We start from the raw sequence: 21,615 nt of genomic DNA, 5'->3' as shown, positions 1-21,615 counted from the left end.
AAGATCATTTAAAAGCAACTGGATTTCTTCTACAGGGGAAAGTATGTAAGCAAGAGACACCATGGTTTCAGGAAAAGGAGGATATGAGAAGCAAACCTCTTAGATTTCTATGAGGAAGTGAGCTCCCTCCTAGGGAAAATGGAACACTGGGTGGATTATTTGTGTTGGGACTGCAAGAAATAATTTGATACTAGAATATGGAAGCCTGATTAAGAAGCTGTATCACCAGGCAGGAATAAGGGATAATGTTCCACTAGATAGAAGATTATCTAAGCAGAAAGAAACACAGCAGGAGCCCCCTTCAAAATAGGTCGATGTCATGGGAGGAGTGCCACAGTTTTCTGTAATGGGAACATCACTCTTCTTGACATATGTAAATGACTTAACTGAAGGAGTGGAATCCTACCAGAATATGTTTGCAGATGATGCAAAGGTCATGAGGGAGGTGAAAAGCAAGGAGGATTGCATCAGCTTACAAGAGAACCATGACAGACACCTGAGATTGTTAATATATTTTTAGGTCAACCTAAGTAAATGCAAAGAATGAGGATAAGGGAGAAGAGATACTTCCCATGTATCCCCTGCTTATCATAAAAGGTGACCCAGAGGGGCAGGAACAGGGTGCTAGAAACCCTCCCCTTCTTGTATTCCAATTTGTAAAAGTTGGAACAGAAGGAGCCAAGTGAAGAGTGCTTATCCTCTTAGAAGGTTCAAGTTCGGGTGTCTGATTGTGTTTGGATACAGCTAAGAATAGAAAATAGGTAATATGTTTGAGGAAAGGAACCTGGATGTTCTATCCTTTAGTGAAACAAAGCTCAAGGGTAAGGGGGAGAATGGGTAGGGAATATATTTGGGGTAAAGTAGGTTGTGAGGGTGAGAGGTAAGGAAGGGGTAGCAGTTCTGCTGAAGGAGAAACTGTGGGATTGTGTGAAAGAGTTTAAGGAAGTGAACTCCAGACTGATGTGGGTAAAAATGAAAGTGGATTACAAGAAGTGTTTGATTATTAGTTAATTATGCACTTGGTCACAAAAAGAATGATGAAGAGTGGTGAATGTCTTTGGAGCAGCTTTGTGAGTATATATCAGCAGTTTTAATGCAAGAACTCATACATTAGTGATGGGTGATGTGAATAAGAAAGTGGTTAATGTGGCAGTTTAGGGTATGATTTGGGGGCATGGGTATTCCATAAGGAGCATAGATATGATGAACAGCTTGTGGAATTGTGTGCTGAGAAAGGAATGTTGATTGGGAGTACTTGGTTATAAAAGAGGGACACATGAAGTAGGAAAAGTGGTAAGCAGGCATTAGTGGATTGCATGCTCATTGGTAGTTGTGCTAAAGAGAGGCTCTTGGGTGTGCTGTGCTGACAGGGCCAGCTAATGGCTTGTGTGATTATTACCTGGTGGAGGTGGGGATGAAGACTTGTAGAGACTTTCAGAAACAAGGAAACGATATAGGTGAGATGATGATAAAAGTAATTGAGCATGGAAGAGAGGCTTGTATGAAGAAATACCAAGAGGTACAGTAGTTATTTTTATGCCAGTTGATACTGCATAATACATGAACAACATTTATAGATTAAAGGACAGAGGAGAACAGTATATTTTTCTTGATCTCATATGCAGCCTCTTCATAAATAAAAAGTAATATAAGACTGAAGTTCTGCTTCCATGATCTTTGATGCAAGGCATATGTGCATGGCTTTTCTGGTAGTTTGTAAGTAATGTAACCACTCAGAATTACAGATGTGGAGTAAAAAGTAAGCTGCTCTGCCCTTGCTTCATAGAAGTATGCACAGTGAGAAAAGACCTTGCAAAGTAAGTCGCTTCAATATGAATGTATTTTTAGATAGTAAAAGGGGAGAGATATGCTTGTGATTAGGGGAGAAAGAATACTTCCCATGTATTTCCTGCGTGTCGTAGAAGATAACTGAAAAAGAGGGCGGGGCTGGAAATCCTCCCCTCCGGTTTTTTACTTTTCCAAAAAAAAAAAAAAAGGAACAGAGAAGGGGGCCAAGTAAGGATATTCCCTCAAAGGCTCAATCCTCTGTTCTTAACACTATCTTGCTAATGCCAGAAATGGTGAATGTATATAAAAAAGGGGGGGAGGGGCATTTAAGGACAGGGATAAGGGAGGCCCCTTTGCCATAGCCACCCACATGGTGGGAGGTTGTGGAGGGAATGGTTGTCAGAGATATAGATAGATAGGTACTTAAGAGGGAAGTGCATTCCAGTGTTCTGCTTCAGTGCCACTCCCACTCCAGCATCTCTACTCTTGTCTCACAACTACAGATACAAGACCCATTCATGATATATTGATTAATACGTTTTCTTTTGATAACTGGAGCTTGAGGCCTGCTGCCTGAACCACAAATGTGTGGAAGAAGATAACATAGTCCAAAGAAGCAAGCAGTCTGAAGATAAATTGTTTCAGCTATTTTTTTTTCCCCCCCCCCCGCCATCTTTGATATTACATATGTTTCATCATGATAGTCCAACCTTGATTATGCATGGCTTTATTGTGAACTTTTTAGTTATCAAAATATTTTTCAAATTGATCTGTTGAATCTTGTTAGAACTTTAGTGGCCCACCATAACAGTATGACTGGATAATGATCCTCCGTGGATCAAAAGTCATCACACCTCTCCAGTTTCCATTTGCATGGTTCATATGCTTTTTATTTCCAACTAAAGACATATAGTGGAGCAAGAAGTGCAAACTTACCAGGCAGCACAAAAGGTCTTCATTAGGAGATTCCCATGCCATAGAGATACACCACCACAGCAAGGGGGAAAAAATTCTTTTGATGGTAGCACCTCAAAACCTAGACTTGTCTGCCCCGCAGATTTGAGATGTGACACTTGTAGCACAGGTTTCATTTGAGCTAGGCTGGCTTTATACCCCATCACTTATGATATAATGATAATAGTTTGGTTGTATACCCCAATATTATGTAATTCATCACTTATAGTACTGATAATATTTTTCATACGTTTGCACTCTTTCCCTTGTAGCAAAGTAGCCCTAGGAACAGATAAAGAAACATGCACCTTCTATCTGTCATGTATGATGCGCCAAAATCAGAGCCCTCTATCCACAACCAAAACCCATTGGCCATTTACTGTATGATGCTCCAATTTACTTTATCCCTTGCATTCCCCACATCCTCTTACAAGCTGAGTCCCTGATTCCTCAAAGTGTCTTTCGCTCCATCCATCTATCTCTATATCAGTCTTCCCCTCCTCCATTTTTCCTCTTTTTCTGACACTAATACCCTATTGTTGAGCCACAACTTGCTCATCCTGTCCACCTGTCTAAATCATTTCATCACACCATCATCAGCTCTCTCAAACACACTCCTCTGACACTGCTGACCACCACACCTCTCCCTTTCCCAGCAACAAAGATAGTACCAGAAGATGCCAGAATTAAGAAAAATGAGTTACAGGAAAGGTTAAAGGTCTTAACTTTGTCCACCTTGGAAGAGAGAGGAATGAGGGATGACATGATCATTACCTTTAAGTTTTTAAAACATCAATGGCACAAGAGTGAACAGTTTTTCGAAAGATTTACAAATGGATTGCTTTGCTAGATGCTAGACTTTTCATCATACGACTGGCACATCAATCCAAATATGTCAGTTTACCCCAAACTCATGTGCCTTATGGCTGCAGCCAGTGAGTCTGTTTTTGTACAGTTATTTTTGATGTGTTATTAGCAGTTTTGCCTTACTCTTAACTGTGAAAACTACTAAGATACTGTTGAATATGAAAACAATGGCTGATAACCATGAAGCATCAGTGTTGGGTGTAGTGACATTAAGAAAGTGTAAACCTTCAACTGTTTGTCATGTTTGGTGCTAGTAGTGAATGACTGAGCAAGAGCTCAGGACTCAAGACACAAGTTTGTAGAATTGTTTCTGCGTTATGAATTTCACATCTTTTTTATGTTCTGATTTTGATGACATTTATAGACATTTGACTGAATTATTCTTTTTTCTGTCAGTAATATAATGGAAATTATTTATTACCTTGACAATATAATTTCATACAGAAGCATCTATGCTTCATAAATATTTATTTAAAAGAAATTCTAGTTAAACTTTTCAGGATCATTCTGGTTAAAAGATGGTATTTCTGTCTCTGTTAGAATGCTTTTTATCAAGTGACTGAGTTTGGTAAAGTGTGTGGAAGAAGAAAGTTAAGAGTAAATGTGAATAAGAGCAAGGTTATTAGGTACAGTAGGGTTGAGGGTCAAGTCAATTGGGAGGTGAGTTTGAATGGAGAAAAACTGGAGGAAGTGAAGTGTTTTAGATATCTGGGAGTGGATCTGGCAGCGGATGGAACCATGGAAGCGGAAGTGGATCATAGGGTGGGGGAGGGGGCGAAAATTCTGGGGGCCTTGAAGAATGTGTGGAAGTCGAGAACATTATCTCGGAAAGCAAAAATGGGTATGTTTGAAGGAATAGTGGTTCCAACAATGTTGTATGGTTGCGAGGCGTGGGCTATGGATAGAGTTGTGCGCAGGAGGATGGATGTGCTGGAAATGAGATGTTTGAGGACAATGTGTGGTGTGAGGTGGTTTGATCGATTGAGTAACGTAAGGGTAAGAGAGATGTGTGGAAATAAAAAGAGCGTGGTTGAGAGAGCAGAAGAGGGTGTTTTGAAGTGGTTTGGGCACATGGAGAGAATGAGTGAGGAAAGATTGACCAAGAGGATATATGTGTCGGAGGTGGAGGGAACGAGGAGAAGAGGGAGACCAAATTGGAGGTGGAAAGATGGAGTGAAAAAGATTGTGTGATCGGGGCCTGAACATGCAGGAGGGTGAAAGGAGGGCAAGGAATAGAGTGAATTGGAGCGATGTGGTATACAGGGGTTGACGTGCTGTCAGTGGATTGAATCAAGGCATGTGAAGCGTCTGGGGTAAACCATGGAAAGCTGTGTAGGTATGTATATTTGCGTGTGTGGACGTATGTATATACATGTGTATGGGGGGGGGTTGGGCCATTTCTTTTGTCTGTTTCCTTGCGCTACCTCGCAAACGCGGGAGACAGCGACAAAGTATGATAAATAAATAAATAAATCAAGTAAGAGGTAAGCATCAAGCACTCCTCGACCCTGACCAGATGGGACATTCATCCTACCCAAGACCATGATAGAAGCACGTCCCAGTGCTTTACATTCAGTGACATCACATAATTCATATACTCCTGCTATTCAGAATGATTTCTATACTGTACCCTGCCCTTTTATGTTGTTTTCAACAACATCCGATTAATCATGCAATTTATCCCCCATGTTGATTACTGTCATTGCTCTCCATCCTTCATATTACAAACACTTGCTTGTGTTACAGTCTTCCAGTTTTTGTCACACTGAATGAGAAATACAGTATGCCAAACAGTTATGTGAATTACATGTAGATTTCAGGGAAAATCGAGGCATTTCCTGAAATTTTAGATGATTCTTGATGTAGGGTTATGTGAAGACCATTATGAAGTTTAGAGAAGAACAGTAGTCTCTCAGTACTCCATGCATGGAGTATGATGTAATTCAGGATGTTTGTCCCCCATCTATTGCTTCTCTCCTATTAGCTGTCACTAACTCTTTTAGATTTGGAAGATAAGGTTCAAAATAATTTAAGAAAGAGAGATATACTGAATGAGCTCAGTCTGAACATATCACCTTCATGCTTGAGCAGGAAACCAGAAAGACACTGTATATTGTCATGGTTGGACTATTTTTGTGAATTTCATGATCTGGTACTCGTGTTGACAAGGATTAGATGGTGTTATACCATGAATGAGAAGTAACCTTTTGCAAGACTGTATAATTGGGAGTGCAGTCTTGTCAAAGACCTCATGCCAAATGAGTATTGATTCCCAGCCACTGGAAGTAGCATAACCTTAGCATGCAGGAGCCAAACTTTAGTTAAAAGGACCTGGATAACAACCAGAATCTTTCATAGAAACTGGTCCTGGGGTAATAATGAATGAATAAGGATTAGATTGATTGTGAACACTGTCAAAGTTGTAGTTATGGCTGTTTTGAGCTGGTGAAAGGGATTTATATATGTTCAAAAAAGTAGAAAGGGTTGTGAAGGATGAAGTGAGTGACACAGACAGAGTTGTTGCAGTAGCTGTTTTGAGCTGATGAAAGTGATATACATTTATTCACAAAGGTTTGTAGGATGAAGTGACTGCTGTTGCTGTTTCATGAAATTCTTTACATAGCTGATCATGGTACCAAGCAGCCTGAGAGATTAAGACTTTGTGAGATGATGTTAATTTAAAGGCATATGAGTTTATGACATGTGAGCATAAATTTTAACCCTAATCATGGAATACATACTCATGTTCTACCTAGTGGCACAGTTTCTCAAATATTTGTGAGTGGAACTAGAATATGTTGCATGCTACTTATGATTTTCTCTAAAGCTTACTGCTGTTGATTAGCTGCCATGCATGTCTTTTTCATAGAACTTTTGTATTTTCCTACCACCACAGCTTTTCTGATATATTAATGAGAGTCAAACCTATGTTTATCACCACAGAAAAGCAAGCATTATTTGCAGGGAAGCACAGCAAGTGATTAGAATGCACAAGAGAATGCAGCATGAGGTCAAGCAGAACTTGCAGAGGCTGAAAAAGAGGGCAAATGAGAATTGGGGTAAGCGAGTATCAGCAAACTTGAGGGAGAAAAGAAAAAAAAAATTTGCAGGGAGATGAATAGTGAGAGAAATGAGATCAAATTGGAACAATGATCAAGGGGTCAAATAGGGAATTGTTAATGGCAGAAATGAGATGAAATGGAGATAAGTTGAGCATTTTGAGGAATTGTTGACTGTGTTTGATGGTAGGATGGCATAAGTGGGATGTTTTGGATGTGCAGGTATGCAAAGTGAGGGTCATGGCAAGGGGTTTGGTGAACAGAGACGAGGTGATGAAAGCCTTGTGGAATATGAATTGTGGCCGGAGTGGATGGGATCACACTTGAATTTCTGAAGAAGGGAATAACTGTGTTGTTCATTGGTTAAGATTTTTATTGTATATAATAGGGCTCATGTTTGGGTGCCATAGGATTGGCAAAATGCCTGTAGAATGCAGTTTTGTAAATAAAGGCAAGGGTGACAAAAGTGAGTGTTAAGATTACTCAGGTATAAGTTTGCTGAGTGATCCTGTTAAGTTGTATGGGAGAGTGGTGATTCAGAGGGTGGGGGCATGCACAGGACTTCAGATTTGGGAGGAACAATGTGGCATTAGGAGTGGTGGAGGATCAAAAGCCACACTCCTCTGACAAGTGTAAGTCAATTATCCCACAAACATTCTGGACATCATCCAGAATTAAACACTAAAAACACCATTTCAACATACACTAAGATCCTTCTAAGGATGGCAAAATGTAGGTATAGTGCCATGGTATAAAGACAAGGGGGATAAAGGTGAGTGTTCAAACTACAGAAGCTTAAGTTTATTGAATATACCTGGGAAGTTGTATATGATTGTATTGATTGAGAGGTTGAAGACATGTGCAAAGTATCAGATTAGGGGGAGCAATGTGATTTGTGAAGTGGTAGAGGATGTGGGGATCAGGTTTTTGGTTTAAAGAATGTGAGAAATGCTTAGAAAAACATATGGATGTGTATGTGTCATTTATGGATATGGAGAAGGCTTGTGTTAGGGTTGATGGAGATATCTCGCTTTGTGGAAGGTCTTATGAATATATTGTGTGGGAGGAAAGCAGTTAGAATTGAGGAGCTTTTATCAAGGATGGAAAGCTTTTGTACGAGTAGGAAGAGGTTCCAAGTGGAGATTGATCTGCAGCAGTGGCGTGTTATGTCACCATGGTTGCTCAGTTTGTTTATGGATGGGGTGGTGAAGGAGGTAAATGCAAGTGTCTTGGTCTGTTGGGCCTGGATGTGGATAAGGAGCTGGGGTTTCAGTGCATTACATGACAGCAAGAGAATGAGTATGAGTGGTTGTAGCCTATCTTTGTCTGTTTCCTGGTACTACTTCAATGGGGAGGGAGGGGAGAGAGAGAGATTACATGAAATTAAGTAAGAAATTTGCTGATTAAAATGTAAAGAAACACTTTCATAGTAAAGAGTGGTGGATGAATGAAAAAGTGACTTGAGGTCATGGTTAATGCAGACTATATATAAATTTGAGAGGTTGTATAACGGTAGAGAATGTTCAATATATAGGTCTCCTCGAGTGCAGAACTCCCTTATCATTCAGTACAAATAGGTATTTACACACACTGTAACTTGGGAGTCAAAGTTATCCTTAGCCTATCTCCAGAGTCCCACATTCGGAGAATGGTAAAGGGGACAAACTGTCTTCTGGTAAGTATTGGAATAGCTTTCAGGTATATGGATAAGGAAATATTTAGCAAGCCTTCATATTATAGGTAAACCCAGAACTAGAAAATGCTTTCTAAGTTTAGTCACAAAGGGCTGGTTGAGAGGACCAAGAGGAGGGCAACTAAAGATAGAATTAAGAAAACTGAGTTATAGGGAAAGGCTAAAGTCTTTGAATTTACCAATCTTGTCAGAGAGGAGTTAGGGATGAATTGATCACCCATTTAAGTTTTTAGAACAGATTAATGACATGGACAGTTAACAGATATTTGAGAGTTGTAGGGATAGAGGACCTAACCTAACCTAACCTGAAATTAATTGAGACTCTTGTTAAAAAAGATGTAAAATAAATTGCACCACCACTACCCACCCATCTGCTACCAGCTACTTCCCATTGAACTTCCTTCACAAAAATATGTCCCCTGCCCACCTGACTTGCTGGATATGTTTATTTATACATAGGAAGATGGATCTTTTTGTTGTCTTTTGGAACATTTTTTTTTTTCTTGTTCTTACCCTATTTTTTGCATTAACAAGGTAATGTACAGAACAGGCAATGGAACCAAACTCTTCCCTTGACCACTGTATTTGAACTAATTCAACCCATTGATAGCATGTCATTACCATTGTACCATATTGATTGAGTTTGTTCCATCCCATGCACATTAATGGAGCTCATTGATGTAGCAGTTAGTGTCACTGTCACACATGCACAGGCCGCTTAGGATGAATCTTAGTTGTGGCAGCTAGTCCACAGTCCACCTAGCTGTTCAACCTTCCTTAGGGGCTGATTGATGAAGCAGGTACCTGGCATATGGTCAGGCTTGTGTGTATGCATGCATACACAGGAGTGAAGATATGGTATATGTATACAAAATTAAGAGATGGGTCACATATCACATCATCCTGCACGTTCAAGTTCTGATAACTCAGAGTGTATTTCTCTCCAACCTTCTATCATGTCCTCACTCTTTCTCTTTGTTTTCCTATTTCTGATTCATATATTCTCTTTGTCAGTCTCTCCTTACACATCCTCTCTGTATGTCTAAACCATTTCAGCACATATAGTGCATGTCTCACAGTATCATTCATAATGATGATATCCCACACCCTATATGTAACTGCCAGTGCATTCTCCCTTCTTCTGCACTTTCCTGTTTAGGGCCCATCACTTGCATCCATGCATCCATACAACACTGTTGGAACTAATGTTCCAGCAAACATATCCATATTTGTCCTTCCAGGCCTCATTTATCACACACTTCTCGATGCACTTACGACATTACCCCCCATACCCTCTCTCTGGTTCATTTCAGCTTCCATAGTTCCATCCATTGCCATGTCTACTCAATTATCTGAAACACCCTACTTCCTTTATGTTCTCTCCACTCATTTACTCTCAAAACCAGTGTCATCTTCCCCTGCTAAACCTCATTGCCTTTCTTTTATTCACATGAACCCCATGCTTCCTCTTTTTACATACATGCCCAAACTCAAATTCCAGCTTCTTCAGTTTCTCTCTTTAGTCTGTCACCAGAGCCTTTTCAGTAGCAACTGACACTTCCCAGTCCCAGAGCACACTGCCACCTACTCCTCTCTCTCCAAAACCTTCATATCTTCCTCCTTCACTACCCATTATTATGGTACAACCTAAGGACTTTCTTTACAGGGGGTCCATGGCGTTCAAACCCCAGGAACCCCATCCAGGGGCTCATGCAGCTTCAAGGCTGCATTACACTCTGATGTAGGGATGAGATGGACTTCTTTAAAGCGAAATGTTTTTTTAATGAGATTGTACTCAATTTTGACTCTTCGCTCATAGTGTAACCTCATACAGGCAAGGTTTGACAGCACCTCCACCCCCAGCCTTCATCAGACTAATCAGTCATGATTATCACACACGCTTGCTGGAGACCCATCTTCACCTGTAACCATTCGCCCTCTTCTCCTCCTACTCACACACATGCCTTACTCTCTTGATGAAATCTCACTGCTTCTGGTAGCCTTCCTCCCTCACCATAAATTGTTAGCACCTTCTACAAACTATCTATATCAGCCCTGTCTTAGTCTTTTCCAGATCCATAAGTGCCACATACAATTTTTTTTTTCCCAAAGTATTTCTCCCACTGATTCTTTGAGCCACATTGGTCCTCCCCAGTCTGGTGGTTTTAATCACCACTTTCCTCTACAACTTACCAGATATACTCAAAGACTTATCCCTCCGTAATCTACCATTGTCTTTTGTTCTCATTGCCTTTATACCCTAGCGTAATACAGGAATTCTGGCAGTTCTCAGGCACCTCACTTCGAACCACACATAACAGAAAAATCCTGACTATTTAGGCAACAACATAGTCTACTCCATTCTTGAGAAATTCAGCTGCAGTGCATCCACTCCAGCCACTTCGCTGCACTTTATCTTCTCCAAAGCTTTCACCACCTCTTCTATCTGCACCACACTGGACTCTACAGAGAGGATGCTTGAAGAGAGACTGACAAAAAATTATTTTGTAAGAAGTGGAGAGCAAGGGAGAAGGAGAAACCAAGAAGGAGATAGAGGGATGGAATGGAAGATGCTTTGGTTATTGGGGTCTTAAGTGTTGTGGAGGGTAAGAGACATGGAAAGAGTAAGGCACATTTAAGCATTGTGGCATACTGAATGGAACTTGATATTACAGTAGGGCTCAACTAAGTTAAATAAAGATGATCAGAATAACCTTAGAAAGGCCTTTGGGACATGGTTGTGGATAAGGATATCTGGTTTCAGTGCATTATGCATGACAACTAGAGAGTGAATGTGAGCAAATGATCATTTGGCTATTCCTTTTCTGTTCATGGCACTAACTTGCTACACAGGAAATGGTGAACTGCTGTAGCATTGAAACAATATCTTTTTGGTATATTACTTTGTTTCTGACATTGTTATGTTAAATAATCCATTTTTTCTTGTTAGCATGATTTTAAGTTCTTAGTATTTTCCTTCATCCCATGCATAGATTGGCTTGTAATTTTCTCTTTTTTGTTTTAGGCAGTAAGATTTGAATTCTTTCACCCTTTCATGATAGTTCATATGTTCCATTCCCTTGACATTGCCTTTGAAGTGGAATTCTCTTAAATTTGTTTATTTCTGTAAATTTAGTTGATAAATTCACAATATAGTAGTATTCAATTTTGGTTCCTCTGTATGCGTTAAACAGTTTCTGTTTCCTGTAGTGGAAGTTGTTTTTATCATGCTACCCAGTATTTGGCTTGATAGTGATCTCTTCACAGAATACTCTTTGGATTCTAGTTTTCATTTATGAAAATGTAGATTTTTGTCAGTTGCTTCTCTAGAATTCTAATGCTTTCACTGTTGTGCCTTAATATGGTGTTATCAATGGTTTGCTGAACTTTCCATGACTTTATACCCAGATTTAGATTCCATCAAGATCACTCTTACCCATTTGTAGAAGTTGGAAATATAAAGTGAAGGAAGCTTTGGGAGTTATTGGGTCTTGACCTTTCGTGAAGATGAGGGACATGCATAGGATAGCATGAATTGGATTAATTTGGTAAATGGGGGTGATGTGTTGTCAGTGGGCTGAACCAAGCTATGTGAAGCAGTCAAGGGAAACGATAGATTAGTCTGTTGGCTTGATTGGATGGTAGTTGCTGTTTTTGGTACATTGTACATGACAACAAGAGAGTAGATGATTGGAAACTAAGCAGTTTTATATTTGTTCCTTAAACCCCCTTCCTGATGCAGGAGGGTGTGGGTGAGAGATGTGGATGAGATAGAATGAATTGGGTTGATGTAAATAGGGGCAGGACAGCATGCTGTCAGTGGGCTGAATCATGGCATTCAAAGTGATTTAGACAACCCTTGGGTAGTCTGTGGATGAATGGTAGGTGTTGGTTTTAGTATATTATACATGACTGCTAGAGAGTGGATAATTGGAAATGAGGCAGTCATTTGTTTGTTCCTGAAGCTACCATTCAGATGTGAGAGATGCCATTATTGGAAGATGAAGAGGATTGTTGAAATGCAGTAGTATGCTCACAAATTTGATACATATCAGATTTTAGGATTATGATCATGATTAAGAGTGGAAACGACTTTTATATATTGTAAAGTTTTCCATCAAACACAGTCTTGATAACAAGGACTAGATTGTGTTTATAGTACTAGTATAATCACTGAAGTACTGTATGAGTAAGATTATCCATGAGTGAATTAATTACTTTATGGTAGCCATTTGTTTTTATTGAATTTTTTTTTCACAAGTCAACTTTGTAAATCACTAAAAGGCCTCCCCAAAATTATTCCCAACTCCAGTACTCTTGCATACCTATTGATGACTCATCCTCTGGAGACATCTTGTCACCACAGGTGTCTCTTTGTGTTTATGGGTGATAAATGTTGCTTAAAATGTCTTGAATCTGGTGTTTAATTAATGCAATATACCTTAAAGGAACTGGAAAACCTTCATATCCATATTCTTGGGTGTCTAATGAGGTACAGGATGACAGTTGTGTATCTTTGTGCCATGTTTCTTTCCGTGTATGTTTTCATGATGTGTTATATGGTCATCAACTAAACAGTTGGAAATGAACTTATAAAGAGAGAATTTAAAAGCAATTCACAAGCAAAATGAAGCGGTTGGAATGTAATGGATTGCCATGAAAGGCTGCAAGAACTGCAACTGGTATAAAGCCAAGAAAGAAGATGAGAAAGATACATGATAATCTAGGCATAGTGACAAATTGAAGATGTAAAAGGAAATGTGTTAAACCTGAAAGCCTACCTGCTGGGAAGATAGGGTTTTTAAGTCTTCTAGAATACCATGGAATGTACCAAAAGTGAACCAGACAGAAGTATATGACAGCACAGCTAGGAAGCCAGAATGATTATTCTGTGTACTGCCAGGAGAAATAAGAAAATGCTTGGAATGACTTCAGAAAAACTTTGAAAGAATACCTAAAATATGACAAATCAGTCCCAGATGAACCAGTAACTGATGATTAAATAATGCAAGTGGCAATTGAGAAGAACAGTCGTAAACACTGAGCGAGATGGTGAGTGCTTTATGCCAGCCCTGCCATTTTAGTTAAATCTTGTCAGGCACACACACACACACACACACACACACACACACACACACACACACACACACACAATCGATTGTCTCCAGAAAGCTGCCCTTTAGTTAGTCTAGGCTTGGGTGGTATCCCTGTATGTGTGTGTGTGTGTGGTTATGTACTTGGTGTGTGCCACAGTATGTATAGTACCCTTTGTAGAATATATCTCAATGCTTGTTTAATTTAGTTTGTACCCCTGTAACCAGCTATTTAGTGATGCGTTGTGGTCTTGTAAGTTGATCTCATTCCCTTCCACTTTTTACGTAAGGATTGTCATGGTTGGGTTTTCTCTTTAAAATTCAGAAGTCCTGTTCAAAAATGACTAAACTTTTTTGCTGAATTAACTGCTTTTTACATTAGCCATAGTTATGGCATTTTCTTCTATGAAATTTCAGATGTACATTAACCTCTCCAGGGTTGATTTATACAATTTGTCCATTGAGAACTCACATTATTTTATATGCAAGAGTATATTACAGTATATTGCAAAATGAAGAAGAGTACTAACAGTGATTTAGGAATTTTCTGCAATACCAGTTATGATTTTGACATATTGGCAACTTATTGTTGGCAACTTGTGGAGACGTAGGGTTGTAATACTGGAAATATTTATTGCTTGGTAGCACAGCCTAAATTTATATGTTACTGTGAAGAATATATCATTATAAGCTCTTATAAACTCACTGCTCATCCATACACTTTGAAGCAGAGATATTTAGTGACCATCTCCTTGCGGGTGTTCAGTATGACCTGGTTGCCCCTTGAAGTATTTGATATCGGAAATCAAGGGGAATGGTTATTATTAGGAATAAAACGTCTTTTGTTGTAAGTGAGAGAGCATTGTTAGGGACTGTTGCTAAGCAGCTGTGACTCATCTTTGCCTTCTCAAGGGACTGTGGTACATGATAAATCCAAGACGGTATTTCTACAATGATAAGTGGGAACCTAGGCTTGTAATAAAAGCAAAAGAAGGTAAATTTCAGGAGAGTGGTCTTTCTAGCACATTTCACAGGTGCTTGAGGTCCCACTGCAGTACTTACTCATCAGATGCACTACGATAATGCAGTTGTACAATTTCAGAGTATAAAGGTTTTCTATGAAGTATATACAGTGTTCATAATTGCCTTGAGGGGGTAAAAGAATCAGAGTTGTGGGTGGCTGACAGTAGTGTTTCATATGTTTTGTACACATTTTGAAGATCTCCGCACACAAATGGATACCGAGCACAGAACTCACTTTTGTGTGTCCTGATAAGGTAATTGTCATCCACATTTTTGTACTGGCTTGACTGCCCGTCTTTGCCATCCTGCTTAGAGGGAAATGCGACTCTCTTAAAGTATGTGCACTTTCTTCCTTAACCTGACACTAAGGACTAAATTCTGCATTTACACTTAAAGGTTTTGCTGCTTAGGCATGCGTAGATGAATCATCTTGTGCTTGCACTTATCTCTGATTTTTAGTTTTGCTTCTGTAACAGGATTGAAAAATATGTATAACAAAAAATATTGTAGTTTCTGTATTTCTTTTAACTTTTTTAGAATAGTATTCTACAGCAAACATCCTAATTTTGAATTTGTTTTCATGGTTGCTGCAGGTTGTGAGTTCTACCAATGGAGAGCTTGGTCCAGATGACCACTTAGCTGGCCATTCCAATACACCTATCAATGCCCATCGAGAAGGAGATACTTCAGATGAAACCAAGTAAGACCAATAAGGCCTTTTGCTTCCTTATCATGAATATTATTACTCAAGAGACAGCATTCCTTTTTTTATTCAGCGAATATTTTCTCGTTCTCTTTTCATATTTTAGTAGGAAACCCTACTCACTCCTTGGCTGTGAGGTGAAATGATAGATAACCTCAGATCATTATTCTCATTTGTGGACTAATTATATTAACAGATTCTCCAGAATAGGAATGAACCATTTGAAAATCCATCCTTCCTGTTTCTAGCTTCTTTTGCTTGTATTTCCTCTTCTACAAGTGTTGCTCAGCACCAAGAAACATTTTACACCCCATTTATAGACTTGTCCAGGTCTACTATATTTACCTGCAGCATTATGCAATCTGATTCAGGACCATAATCTGGAATCTCTAAATAATGGTAGTGTGAAATCAAATCATCTCAATGGCTGCTAATTTTGATAAGTCATCTGCTTGGATAACTATTCGGAAAAGTAGATTTACCTTGATTGTAGGATGCTGTGAACAGAATACAGATGCAATAGAGTATATGCACGTACCTCAGTGAATGGGTCAACAACAGCACAGGAGTTATTAACAATATGAATTATAAGTTATTGGTTCTCAAGATCATCTTGTAACCTCCATAACAGGATTGCTGATCTTGTGCGCTATGCACTTGTATGTATTTTTCTTATTTTCCTCCTCACACTCTCTCAACCTCCCTTTAGTATTTGAAGTCTCTATGAATATTAATATGGATAGAGACTTTCCCCTTGCATCTAATCTCCTGGCATTTTCAAGAATCTTAAAGGAACTATCTGATTGCTACAAGTGAGAGAGAGGGCTAAGTTTGTTGGCTTTTGTACTTTTTCCCAGAAATTAGCTCTTCCCCACCTGACCTTTACATACATTGATATGGTTAGTTTCTGTGGACCCAGCTATCTGAAAGCGAGGGTGTGGCTGTTCTTACTCAACGTATGGGAAAAGCATATGTTATCTTCCCTTGTGTATTGTTTAAGCACGTGTCTAGAATATTGTTCATAGGTAATTTGAATGTTTCTTTTAAATTCAAGCCTCAAATTGTAAAAGGAGAATTTGATTTCAAATATTACAAGGTTTCTGCATATTTGATATCACTTTAAGGGATGGAAAAGATGAAATACATAATAGAATACTTTTAATATATGTTTATAAATGATTGATGCAAAACTTTAGACTTTGATTTATTTTTGCAGATGTTGTTGCTTCTTCAAAAGAAAGAAGAAGAAGGCTGGACGTGGCAAGTGACTGGCAGTGGTGCAGTGTTCACCGGAGAGAGAGGCCATTGCGGTGCTGCTGCCGGCATCACAGTCGCAGTCCAATGAGAGTATTCTCAACCCTCAGGCACCGCCACCAATAGGGGGGCACCCAACCAACCCCCACAAGCATTAATCACTTCACCATTACCTCATCACCACCGGAAGCACTGCATCTCCAGCTGAATCTAGTACTCACCTCTCAGATGTGGAATCCAGCCTCGTGCTTGCATCTTTATGTTGTGTGAAAATCCATTGTGATCCCATCTGGCACATTTATGTACTGTTATGCCTGTGCTGAGATGAGCCTTTTATATGATTTTACCATGGGTAATTGAAAAGGTATAAAACTTGGCCAGAGGCCTGTGCTTTTATATTTTGCTGTGCACATCTTTGAAGTGCTGGATGGTTTGCCAAAGCCATAATTTCGGACAACCTCTTTTGCATATGTGTGGCAGGGATTTACAGAGAAATTATTTTAATCACCTTGATCATAATAGACAAAGAGCTTAATGTAGAAAGGAGAATGTGCAATAAAAATATACTCTCTTCTAAACTTCACTAGAAGGTAATAGCTGCTAGAAAAAATTTATATATCCTCACTGACAAAGAGGAGCATTTTTTGTGGCCAGATTAGACTGGAAGAAGGCTGAGGTGGTGGTGGTGGTAAGGGCAATTTGGAGTTTACTCCAATGAACTGCTTAGTATGAGTGGATTGAAGCCCCCCTATTCCCTGGGACCTTTTTAAGGCCTAGCCTGTAATTGTGATGAGAGCAGTCATTTCATGCTTTTATGTGCTCTGTAAGTTTCATTTTCCCTATTTATGATAAAGATAAGGAGGCTCATTGAAGTGTCACATAAAGCTCAAAATGACTGATTGAGTCACATTTGTTCTGTGATGATTACTTAACAAGTAAGACGAGTTCAGCTGCTCGTTCACTCCATCAACCAAAAAGTGAATGGACTATTGTGCTTCGATAAAACATTCTTTATTCGCCAAATGACCAGTTCATTTTTCCTCTGTGTATTTAGTCGCCTTTGGGAGGTACTGATGTTTACATACTCTGGGACGACACTAGTTTAGAAGTAGTTTGGTGGAAGCAAGTCCTGACCAGTGCAAAAGGGGCATGTTTTTGTTCCTGTGTTGGTACCAAACTGGAATCCAGTGGCATAGCTATTTAATTTTAATATTGTTTTCTTAGATACCATAATATGGAAGATTTATTTGCTTGATGGCCAAAAGCAGAGATGATTCTCAATGGTGATAGAAGATGACGTAGAAGCATAAAAGTTAAAGCAGAGGAGAAATTTATAGTTTCAAGGTAAAGAAAAAAAAGTGTGTTAAGAGCTTTGACACATGAAATAAGACAGGAGAATTTTAACTAAAGGAAATTCCCAAGTGCCAAATAGGCAAGCAAGAGAAATGGTTGAATCACAGGTGACACATATTCCTTTATAGAGGGATTAGTATATCAGGTGCCCTGTTATACCTGGGATGGCATCATGCTTACCATGTACTGATATCACCCATTCTGTCATGATTGGCAAGTGTTTTGAGAAGTATACAAATATTTATGATGGTGATTATGAACCTAAACTCTCTCTCTCTCTCTTGCCCATACTCCTAAAGAAGGAAAAAGAACGGAAAGGAGAAATGAATTTTTGTTTGAAAACTATGCATTAGTTGGTGGGTAGGCAAAAGATTTGGTGAACAGTTAAATGCTGACTGAAGGTAAACCTCTGACAAGCATGATACCAGTAATCATGCTCATCTTCCTGTCATGCATTTTTTGGGTCTAGAGGTTTAGCACAGCTCAAGAGAAAGCATCACCCTCAAAACTTTATGGGTTTTTTGGAAGTGATTGGTAACCTGTACTGGCATGAAAGTTGTACAAGAATGGTAAGTGAAAATGGAACCTCGAAGGCAAGTATGGAATGACACTTGTCTTTCACATTCTTTGCAAAACATTCATCGCCAAACTTTTGCTACATCATGATCTCGTCCCCCCAGGGCTTTTGTTAGGAGGGACTTGTTGCTGGGTGGTCTTCATAGCAAAGTCCAAAGTACCTTTCTAAAATATATCAATTTCATTTGGAAGGACAGAAACTTCCAATAATATTTTTATCATGCCTGTAGTTATTCATCAGAACATGATGTAATATGCCTCATATAGTACTTCAAAAAGAATTGTCTCTTGATTCTCCTTATATCTTTACTATGAAGATTTTTATTATTATTGGTATTATTTATTTATTATTTTGATTTTTATTATTAATGTTTTTATTATTGTTATCATCATCATTGTCATCATCATCATCATGAATTATTATTATTGATTATTGTTATTATCATTATTATTATTATTATTGTTATTATTAGTATTATTATCATTAGTTTTTTTCATATCACAAATCCCATCACATAGTCTTAAGACTATTTTTGCTCATCCCTTCACTTTTTCTTCAAAAGAAACTGAAGTCCTCTCATTTTTCTTCTTTATCTCTTACAGTGATTCCTTAAATTGTTTTGTAGTCACAACTGATATTTCCTTGGGGTTCTCCTCGTCATTTTTTCCTTGTGGTCACTTCAGCTAATTGGACTTGCCTACAGATGGTCGTATTTTTGCTCACATTTTAAGGTTATGAGGAAACAGTCTTCTATATTAAGCTTTATAGAAACAATGTATGGGGAACCAGCAGTCAGGGAGGAATAGCATATAAATATGATTGCATCCAGTTTCATGCTGAAGCCATTTTATTCTGTCCAGTTTTGTAGGTGAACAGTTTGAAGTCTGGTTGATGAGCTCTTAGACATAGTGACCTGGTCCACAGACAAGTAAGTACAAGGCAAACAATAAGCAAAGTTTAGGAATTATACTTCCTTCCTTCACACTGGTGTTGATGCAGTCTGCTGCACATGTGATGACTTGTATATACTTTGAAGCTGTGAACTTTAATTATTGTTGGTGGAAAAAAAAGAGCACCTGGTACAGCCTCTTTGAATATTAATTATTGCTGACGACAGAGGTTCGCAGTGTGTTGAAGACTGCTAATAGTGACACAGCAAGTTTAGTCCTTGCTACAGTATGGCATTCTTTGCTTTCCTTCTTTTTCTCTTTATCAGCAATACAGAATTGCTGTTACCTTGGCACCGGCAGTAGCACCATCACCAGTGTAATCACCACCACCCATTTTGTATTTTCATCAGCAGTAATATACCTGAAGAAGTACTGGTTTTAATTTTTTACACTTTCATAATGTACAGGGAGGTATTAAACTAGCCCACTGTTTTAGGTTTTGGTATTGCTGATGCTATGACATACCATTTTGTAGGAAGCCAGGCTGATGTGATCATTCTTCTACCGTCACCATAGTTCTTGGCCTTCAGTGTCATGTATATATGTGATTATTGATGAGTATATGATTGCTTCTCATTGGAGGTCAGTGATCATTAATGAGTGCATGTGTAAGAATGGAGACGGTAGTGTCAACTGTGATTTTCTCACTAGGAATTACTGAATGCTAATTATGAAATATATTGAGTATGCCCAGTCACAAGAGACTCCTGTCACCCATTTTTGGGAAGTCAACAAGTAGTAAAGTTTTTGTATAATTTCGGATATGGATGTAACCTATGACGGTCCATTGAAGATAGCCATAGTGTTCCCAACTTTGTATAAAGTTGTCCTGTGGTTTGTAAGGGTGAAAGAAGTCATGTTTGCCTCTATGGAACATATTGCTTCAATGTGCTGTTTAATGATAAAAATTCAGCATTTGTATCCGTATAATCCATATAACTGGAAGAATATAATAATAATGTTGTTAAGATTATTGTTTTCTTTTACCTATGTGGTAAAAGGTAGAATGATGCCTGGATGATTTTGTGTTAATAGTTATATTGTTACCAGAACTGAATTAAAAATGCACATTTTTTTTTATGTATGAAAGGGACGGCGGGGCTAGGTTAGATCAGATTTTTGTTCTTTTATGGTCTGAAAGGCAAAAGAGTTGGGAAGATTCAAAGCAAAGGAGTGCAAATAGCATTTTTTATATTTTTTTTATAGAGATTATTGTTTAGGTTAGATTTAGAAAGGAAGGAAGTATACTGCATATGTATTTGTACTAAGTTTGATTATATGATTAAGGAAATTAAGAAAAGCAATTGATAATGGGAACATTTTCATGGCAGTTGTAATTGTACGTTTTATGCCTTTTTTTTATTCCCGACATTTAGAAGGTTTTACTGATAAGTAACGTCATGCTTATGATGATACTGAAAAAAAATAACTACACCTGTTTCACATGCATCAAACTTGAATTTACTTTTTTTATCATTTCAAGCATATGTGTAAGCATTCTCAAAGAACTCAAATGATTTGCAAGTTAAATTCCAAGAAGATAGTGCCATAATTACTTGTATTAACATCAGTGGTGTGGTGATGGCTGAAACTGCTGGTGCAAGGTTAAATCCCTGCATTTATATCAGTGATAGCCTGGGTGAAGCGAATGGCCAGGCTGGTTTGATAGTGGTTTTTCACTGTGGTATGCACTAGAATCTCTGTCCTGTCGTGTCTGTATATATTTATACACGCAAATACTCAGGCACACAAACACATGTACACACACACACACACACACACACACACACACACACACACACACACGTTTGATCATCAGTCCACTCCAAAAGAAGCACAGAGAGCTAATGGAGAAGGTCCAGAGGTGGACAACAAAGAGAGTATGTGATTTGGGAGAGCTGAGCTACAGGAAAAGGCAATAAGGGGGAGCTAAGCTACTGGGAAAGGCTGTAAGTCTAAGATTGACCTACCTTGAATGAGAGAAGAGTGACCTGATCACAACCTTTAGGTTTTTAAAACAGGTTGTTTATGTAGACATTGAACAGCTTTCTGCAATTTGTAGGATTAAAACAACCAGATGACATAAAGTTGAGCAGGAACCTTCAGAAAGATGTGACAAAGTACTTCTACGATATAAGAGTTTTAGATGAATTAATGAAATGACTGAATGCAGTTTATGCCGACAACATATAAAAAGTTAGAAATTGATTACACACAAACACATATACACATCAAAAGCCATATACAACCTGTGATATACAAATAAGGGAGGTGTATGTAGAATGTTAGGGGGCCCTGTGT

At 38.6% G+C, this 21,615-nt stretch overlaps 1 protein-coding gene across 1 annotated transcript in view; it reads left to right on the top strand.

Moving 5' to 3' along the window:
- Positions 1-18,644, top strand: part of gish (casein kinase I gish) — a 133,276-nt gene extending 114,632 nt beyond the window's left edge. The window contains exons 11-12 of the mRNA XM_071685099.1: positions 15,071-15,177; positions 16,397-18,644. Of these exons, the coding sequence (XP_071541200.1) occupies positions 15,071-15,177; positions 16,397-16,448 (159 nt within the window). The 3' untranslated portion in view covers positions 16,449-18,644. The remainder of the gene's footprint in view (positions 1-15,070; positions 15,178-16,396) is intronic.
- The last annotated feature ends 2,971 nt before the right edge of the window (positions 18,645-21,615 follow it).

Source organism: Panulirus ornatus, chromosome 39, assembly GCF_036320965.1.
Source record: "Panulirus ornatus isolate Po-2019 chromosome 39, ASM3632096v1, whole genome shotgun sequence".
NCBI lineage: Eukaryota > Metazoa > Arthropoda > Malacostraca > Decapoda > Palinuridae > Panulirus > Panulirus ornatus.
The sequence above is the reverse complement of the archived record's forward strand: the minus strand, read 5'-3'. Positions and strand labels throughout refer to the sequence as shown.